Source organism: Erinaceus europaeus, chromosome 2 (genome assembly GCF_950295315.1).
Source record: "Erinaceus europaeus chromosome 2, mEriEur2.1, whole genome shotgun sequence".
NCBI classification, from domain to species: domain Eukaryota; kingdom Metazoa; phylum Chordata; class Mammalia; order Eulipotyphla; family Erinaceidae; genus Erinaceus; species Erinaceus europaeus.
This window is the reverse complement of record NC_080163.1, coordinates 2,493,598-2,501,938: the sequence shown is the minus strand read 5'-3', so window position 1 is coordinate 2,501,938 and position 8,341 is coordinate 2,493,598. Positions and strand designations below refer to the sequence as shown.

Here is an 8,341-nt window from a genome sequence, read left to right as displayed (position 1 = left end):
GAAACTTCTCCAGCGAGGTGGGAACTAGGCTTGAACCTGGGTCATGTGAATGGCAGTTCCAGGTGTACTACCCAGCTGTGCTATCTTGCTGGCCCCATTTTTATTCTCAAATATTTCAGTGTCGTCTGGGAGGTAGTGTGGTAGATAGGCCATTGAACTCAAGTATAAGGCCCTGAGTTTGACCCCCGGCATTACAAGTGCCAGAGTGGTACTCTGGTTCTTTAGCGCTCCTCTTTCTCATCAATAAACACACGTTAAGAAAACATTGAAGTGGCCTGGGAGGTGGTGTGGCAGATACAGTATTGCACTTGTAAGCATAAGGTCCTGAGTTCAATCCACAGAATGTCACTGGCTCTCCATTAATGATTTTTTTTTCCTTTTTATTATTGCCACCGGGTTTGCCTCTGGGGCTCTTTGTCAGCACAATGAATCCACTATTCCCAGTGACCATTTTCCCCCTTAGTCTTTTATTTGATAGATTCAGAGAAATTGAGAGGTAAGGGGGGACTACAGAGACCTGCAGCTCTGATTCACTGCTTATGAAGCTTTCCCCTGTAGGGGGCTTGAATCCAAGTCTTCATGTGTGGTAACTTCCTGCATGCTCTACTGGGTGTGACATCAACACCCCCCCCCTTTTTTTTTTTTTTAAAGTAAGCAAAAGACTACTCAGCTCTAGCATCTGCAAGATCAGGGATAGAACCTTGGGCATGCAAGTCCTGCACTCTACCTTCTGTGCCCTTCGGCCTCTGTCACATGCTGTCACCCATTGTTGACTTGCTGGAGGCCGGGGGGCCACGTGCCTGCAGACCAGGCTGGGGACACCGGGCGCACAGATGGGCTTAATCCCTGGTGTCCAAACAGTCCTGCTTGTTCCATCTGGGCACAAAAGGTCAGAGCCTGTACACTACCCCTCCCGGGCCCCGGGGGGCCAGATGGGGAGGCAGGCATCCCTCTGATCCCTCCCTCCTGGACCTCAGGACAGTCTCCCACCCAGCTGTCACGTCCCAAAGACCGCAGCTGCCACCACGGGAGAGGTGGGGAGCACAGGAGCAGAAGAGAGGAGGCAGAGCTGCCTGTCTCTAGACGGGGTGCGTGCCCTCCCATGCAGTTCCCCGTAGGTTCCTCCATGCAGTTCCCTTTGGGACCCGCCTGCATCTTCCTGAGAAAAGGCATCGCTGAGAAACAACGGGTGAGGTGGGGGTGCGGCAGAAGATGGGCTGTGGGGGTTGCCGTGGCTATGTGGGCCAGGTGGGCAGGCAGGGGCCAGTAAAATGGACAGAGAGTAGAGAAGAGCACACAAAAAGGCAGCTGGGGGGGGGGGTTTGAGGAGATAGTGCAATGGGCAGCACAACAGACTTTCATGTATGAGGCCTCAGGTTCAGTCCTCTGGCACCACTATACGCCAGAGCTGTGTGAGTTCCCTGCTCCCAGGCTGTTGCTTTTTCATTCAGATACACAGAGAGAAAAACACAGAGGCAGATACTGTACTGTCAGAGCTTCCTCTGGCCCCATGGCACCTCCCATGTGGCATATGTCCGACCTGGTGATTAACGTCTCCAGCCTGTCCTTGTTAAAATGGAAAAAAAAAAAAAAAAGGATTTATCTCATAAGAGTTTTTTTTTTTTCCTTCACTTAATTGGGGGTGTTCAAGGTTTATAGTATCATTGTTGACACAAGAAAAAAATTTTAAAAATATTTTTGGGAGTTGGGCAGTAGCACAGCGGGTTAAGTGCACGTGGCGTGAAGCGCAAGGACTGGTGTAAGGATCCTGGTTCAAGCCTCCGGCTCCCCACCTACAGGGGTGTTGCTTCATAGGCAGGTCTGCAGGTGTCTGTCTTTCTTTTCCCCTCTGTCTTTCCCTCCTCTCTCCGTTTCTCTCTGTCCTAACAATGATGACATCAATAACAATAACTACAACAATTAAAAAGGGCAACAAAAAGGGAAAATAAATATTAAAAAATTTTAATTAGTTTATTTTTGGATAGAGACAAAAATTGAGAGGGAGAGGGAGATAGGGAGAAAAGATACCTGCAGCACTGCTTCATCAATCGTGAAGCTTCCTCCCTGCAGGTGGGGACTGAGGGCTTGAACTACGGTCCTTATGCATTGTAGTGTGTGCAAACCAGGTGTGCCACCTCCTGCCCCACAAGAAAGTTTAACAAGAGAAAGAGAGAGAACCAGCACATTATTCTGGTATATTCTGGTACATGCAGTGCTGGGGGTAGAGCTTAGGACCCCAAATTTTAAAGACCAATGCTCTAACCACTATGACACCTCCCAGCTTGGGGATGGGGAGACTTATACACACACACACACCCCTGCAGCACTGCTTCACTGTGAAATTTCCACCCTGCAGGTAGGAACTGAGCTTGAACCTGGGTCCTTTAGACATGTAATGTGTGTTTCAACCAGTCACACCACTGCTTGGCCCTTCTTTTGTTTAATGCCACACCATTTTTCTTAATACCAAATTTGCATACCCTCCAACAGCACAGAGTTCTTTTGTCTCCACAATCTCACCGACATTTGTTATCTACTATTTAAAAAAATATATATTTACCTTTTAAAATCTTTTTGCAGGTAACAGCCAGGACATGCCATCAGAAAGGCCCCCTGTCTTGGCTGAGTTTTTATTAGGAGCTGGCCAACCTGCAGGCCTGCAGACCTGGTTTTTTATTTTTTAAAAAATTTAGTTCTTATTATTTCATTTTCAGAGGCTGAAAGTTGGATTTCAGTGGGATTCTAATTTATTTTATTTTATTTTTTACCAGAGCACTACTCAGCTCTGATTTATGGTAGTGCAGGGGATTGAAACTGGGACAGGGGAGTCTCAGGTGTGAGAGTCTCGTTGCATAACCACTATGCTACCTGCCCCTGCCCTGCATTTCTCTAATGACCAGTGAAGTGGGGGCATTTATTCCTATGTATACTCAATGAACTACTACCCTGCAGTTAAAAAGAATGGTATTACAACTTTTGGGATGAGGTAGATGGAATGGGAGGTAATTATGCTTATGAAGTAAATAAGAGGTGACAGAAGCTGCTGGATGGTTTTGCTTCTATCTGGAATAGAGAGAACTGAAACATAAACCAGGGAAGAAAAGTAGAAGGAGGAGAGGAAGTAACCACACGTCTAAGCCTTTGTGAAAACTCTGGTGGTCATTATGGGGTGGGGCCCAGCATTCTTTGGTGGCGGGGGCAGTGTGGGATTTTACTCTGAGATTCTTAGAATCTTGTAAACCTCTAATAAATCACTAATGAGAATGATATAAATTTAAAATGGAGTGAATGTTGGAGCCCTGACCTGTTCTCCAAATTCTCTCTCCCCTGAATTCTGCTCCAGGAAAGGCCACTGGGACAAGATGAGATTGAAGGTAACCCCATCTCCCCCAGAGTCCCCACACTGCCATCCACCCCCTCACACACCTGCTCTGTCTCCTTGTACATCTGTGTAAACTCCATGTGAAAACCTTCCATCCGACAGAGGAGGGCCTAGTGGGGGTTGTATCATGTGGAAATGTTATTCATGAACAAACTATTGTATTTTACGGTCGACTGTAAATCATTAATTCCCCAATAAAGAAATTAAAAAAAAAAAAACCTTCCACCCCCCCATCCCACTCAGCTGTAATCTTGTGACACACGCACACACATATTCTTTCTTTCAGCTGTAATATTGTGACACACACATATTCTTTCTTCCTTTCTTCTCTCTCTCTGTCTCTCTCTCTGCCATGACTCTGCATACGCATGATTTTACCATTCCTAGACTACGTACTTACTTACTTAATTATTATATATATATATTTTTTTACCAGAGCACTGCTCAGCTCTGGCTTATGGTGGTGTGGGGAATGAATCTGGGACTTTGGAGCCTCAGGCATGAGAGTCTATTTGCAAAATTACTGTGCTATCTCCCCTGCCTCCTGCTGTTTCTCCTCCTCCTCCTTTTTCAGATTGAGAAGGAGAGAGAAAGGAAAGAGGGAGGGAGAGAGACTCCCTGGTGTTGGCGTTTCCCCAGTGCCATAGCACCTCCCATGTGGTGTAGGGGTTTGAAACTAGGGCAAGTGTATAGGCAAGGCAGGTGCTTTACCCCTGTGAACTAGTGCTCTGGCCCTTGTGAAACTCTTCCTCATGTAGTTAACCTCCCAAAATATTTCTTTCTTTTTGAAAATTTGCGATTGAACTCTTATTTTACTGGACAGGACAGAGAGAAATTGAAAGGGGAAGATAGGGAGAGAGACAGAGAAACACCTGCAACACTGCTTCACCACTTATGAACCTCCCCCCACAGGTGGGGAGGGGGAACCCAAACCTGGGCCCTGGTACATGGTAATGTGTGTGCTCAACCAGGTGTGCCATCACTTGGCCCTCTACCAAAGTATTTAAAAGGCACATCTGGCCCTAAGGCTCCCAGGGACTCAAGAGTGACACATGTCGTCATGTTTCAGGATGCACTGAAAATTATTTATCTATTAATAATAATTTATTTTTACTTTATTGTTATTACTTTTACCAGAGCCCTGCTCAGCTCTGGCTTCTGGTGGTGCTGAGGATTGTGCCTGGGGCCTCAGAACCTTGGGCTTAATAATTTCTCTTGGTGAGTGTCACATCTCCTTTAACCTCAACCATGAATCTGGAGGACTTCAGGCAGCCTTCCTGCCCCCTAACGCGTTTTACCCAGCACTTCATGAAATGGTGGCTTTTTCCTTTAAAGAGGTAGTTTGTTTCCAGGAAGTAGTAGTGATAACTGGGGTTGACTTAAACTTTGATTTTTAAAAAATGTCTTCTCAGGACCAAGGAGCTAGCTCTTACCTTAGCATTACAGACTTTCACACCTGAGGCTCTGAGGCCACAGGTTTAATACCCAGCAGCGTCGTCAGCCAGAGTTGACTAGTGCTGTGGTCTCTCTCAAAAAGAAAAAAAAATTTATTTATTTCCTGGACAGAGATAGCCAGAAATGTAGAGAGAAGGGATGATAGAGAGGGAGAGAGACAAAGAGACACCTGCAGCCCTGTTTCACTATTTGTGATATTTTCCCCCTGCAGGTGGAGACTGGGGGCTTGAACCTGGGTCTTTTTGAGTTGTCATAAGTGCACTCAACCAGGTGTGTGTGCCACCACCTGGCTCCCCTGTGTATTTATTTTTTCTTATTTTTTTCATTTTTCATTATCTTTATTTATTTATTGGATAGAGACAGCCAGAAACTGAGCGGAAGGGAGAAGTAGAGAGAGGGGGGGGGGGCAGTGAGACACCTGCAGCCCTGCTTCATCACTCGTGAGGCTTTCTCCCTGCAGGTGGGGACCAGGGGTTTGAACCCGGGTCCTTGGGCATTGTAATGTGTGCTCAACCAGGTGCGCCACCACCCGGCCCCTGTGTCTCTCTTTAATATAAAGAAATCTTCAAGAAACTTTTGTTTGTTTGTTTAAGAAGCCTCTGGCCAGTGACCCACTGATGGTTTCAAGGATCACCCCTGTTCCTCACTGACTGTTTCAAGCTCCCCTTGTCCAATGTTTCTTCCCCTAACTTTCAGAGCTCCGGGAAGCTTTTCTCGAGTTTGACAAGGACCGGGATGGGTTCATCTCTTGCAAGGACTTGGGGAACCTCATGAGGACGATAGGCTACATGCCCACGGAGATGGAGCTGACGGAACTGAGCCAGCAGATCCGCATGAACCGTGAGGAGGGGTGTGGGGGGGGTGGGGTGGGGGAGCTGCGACAAAGAGGAGCTGGGGGGCTGGGGACTGGGGGTGGGCGCAGGTCAGACTCCACACAGGCAGGAAGCACGTGTGATTAAGGTGCAGTGTGCACTCTATCGGCTGGGTTATGTCCCGTGGACAGCTGCAGAGATGGTGTAGGTTCTGAGATCCAGTCAAGGCAGTTAGCCACCGGGCTCCTTTGGGGGCGGACACGTGGCTACCTCCACAAGGTTGAAGTCAAGGGCAGCCAGCGTGCGCATCTGGAGAGAGATCCCGGCTCATTTAATTCCTAAGCCGGCTCCTCTGGGTGTGCAGACGGTGAGCACAGCCCTAAGCCAGTTAGGGGATTGGCTCAAGGTCAGAGGGACAACCAGTCACTTCCACCACAGCTCGGCCTGCTCAGATCTGGGGGCCAGTGGGCCCGAGCTGGCCAGGAAGAGAGCTCTGGAAAGACGGAAGACTGGGGCGGATCTGTGTCTTTTCCTTGCCTTCTTCCTTTTCTCTGTGCTCCACTCCACTCTTCTCTTCACCTCCCCTCTCTCTCTTTTCTTTTACCTTCCCCCAGGGTTATTGCTGGGGGCCTGGTGCTTGCACAAGGAATTCACCACTGTTGGTAGTCATAACCTTTCCCTCCTCCCTTCCTCTCTCCTTTCTTTCCCTTCCTTCCTCCCTCCCTCTCTCTCTCTCTCTTTCTCTCTGTTTCTTTTTTCATAGAGACTGAGAGAATTTGAGGGGGCCAGGTGGTGGTGCACCCTGTTAAGCACTCATAGCACTAAGCACAAGGATCTGTGCAAAGATCTGGGTTTGAGTCCCCCACTCCCCACCTGCGGGGGGGGGGGGAACACACCTCACAAGTGGTGAAGCAGGTTTGCAGGTGTCTTTTTCTCTCCTCTATCTCTCCCTCCTCTCTCAATTTATCTTTGTCCATCACCAGGAGCAGTGAATAGTACTAGCACTGAGACCTGGAGTCAATAAAATAAAAATAAAAATATAAAAAAAAATAAATTAAAAATTGAGAATCGAGGGAGAGAGTTCTGGGAAGTGATGAAGCAGACAAAGCACTAGACCCTCAGACATGAGGTCACGAGTTTAGTTCCCAGTATCATCTGTGCCAATGATCTGGTTTTCTCTCTCATTAATTAAAAAAGAAAGGGGGAGGTCAGGCGGTAAGGTAGCACAGCTGGTTGAGCTCATGTGTTGCCATGCTTAAGGACCTGAGTTCAAGTGCCTGATCCCCACCTGCAGGGGGGAAGCTTCATGAGCTTTGAGGCAGAGCTGCAGTTGTCTTTTCTTTTCTTCCTCTCTATCTCCCTTCCCCTCTCAAGTTCTCTCTGTCCTATCAAATAAAAAATAAATGAATAAAAAAAATGGCACCAGGAGCAATGAATTCATCATGGAACCACCCCTGGTGGGGGAGAAAAAGGGAGATGGGAGGAAGAAAGGAAGGAAGGAAGGAAGTAAAGAAGAAATAGGTAGAGGGATAGTGACCTCGGGCCAGGTCGTGGCCAGGTCGTGGCGCACCTGGTTAAGTGCACACATTACAGTGCACAAGGACCCAGGCTCAAGCCCCTGGTCCCCACCTGCAGGGGGAAAGCTTCACAGGTGGTGATATAGGGCTGCAGGTGTCTCTCTGTCTTTCTCTCTCTCTCCTCCTTGTTTTATCTCTGTCTCTATCCTATAAATAATATTAAATTTAATAAATGATATTAAAACAAAAGAGAGAGAGATACCTGTAGTCCTGCTTCACCATTCATGAAACTCCCCACCCCCAGCAGGTGGGGACCAGGGGCTTGAATCCAGGTCCGTGTACACTGTAACATGTGAGCTCTACTGAGTATGCCACCATTCAACCCCCTACCCCCTTTGAAAGGATGTTAATTTTTTCCATATATATATTTGCCTCCAGGGTTATTGCTGGGGCTTGGTACCTACACTACAAATCCACTGCTCCGGGAGACTATTTCTTTCCCCTCTTGTTGCCCTTGCTGTTTATTGTTGTTGCTATTATTATGTTATTGTCATTGTTGTTGGATAGGACAGAGAGAAATGGAGAGAGGAGGGGAGATTGAGAGGGGGAGAGAAAGACAGACACCTGCAGACCTGCTTCACCGCCTGTGAAGCGACTGCCCTGCAGGTGGGGAACTGGGGGCTGGAACCAGGATCCTATGCTGGTCCTTGTGCTTCACACCACGCGCACTTAACCCAATGTGCTACTGCCTGGCCACTCCCAAATAACTTTTTTAATTAATTAATAAATTTGAGAGAAGAAGGTGGAGAGAGAGAGATAGAGAGAGGAAAGAACAAAGCATCCTTCTGGCACGTGTGATGCCAGGGATGGATCTGGAGACCTCAGGCGTGAGAGTCCAGTGCTTTGCCTACTGTGCCGCCTTCTAGGCTTTTTCACCCCTTTTCTTCCCTACATAAATGTAGACAGACAGACAGACACCACAGCAATGCCCCACCAGCCATGGAGGCTCCTCTGGTGCCATCACAGTGCTCCCACGTGGGGTGGGGGTTCCAACCCAGGGCCTCAAGCAGGGTGAAGGGTGTGCTCTTTCACGGGCTTGGGAGACAGAGGTGGGGCTAGCGGTGGGGGGTGTGGCAGGTCAGGGCACATGGCGTCTCACTGCACCCATCTCCTGT

At 48.1% G+C, this 8,341-nt stretch overlaps 1 protein-coding gene across 2 annotated transcripts in view; it reads left to right on the top strand.

Moving 5' to 3' along the window:
* Nucleotides 1-8,341, top strand: part of CABP5 (calcium binding protein 5) — a 17,368-nt gene continuing 9,027 nt past the window's right edge. The window contains exons 1-4 of one of the 2 annotated variants that reach the window (XM_060173220.1): nucleotides 1-1,189; nucleotides 1,561-1,563; nucleotides 3,344-3,374; nucleotides 5,534-5,677. In XM_060173220.1, the coding sequence (XP_060029203.1) occupies nucleotides 1,103-1,189; nucleotides 1,561-1,563; nucleotides 3,344-3,374; nucleotides 5,534-5,677 (265 nt within the window). In that variant the 5' untranslated portion in view covers nucleotides 1-1,102. The remainder of the gene's footprint in view (nucleotides 1,190-1,560; nucleotides 1,564-3,343; nucleotides 3,375-5,533; nucleotides 5,678-8,341) is intronic. The other variant, XM_007538336.2, reaches the window with a different exon arrangement.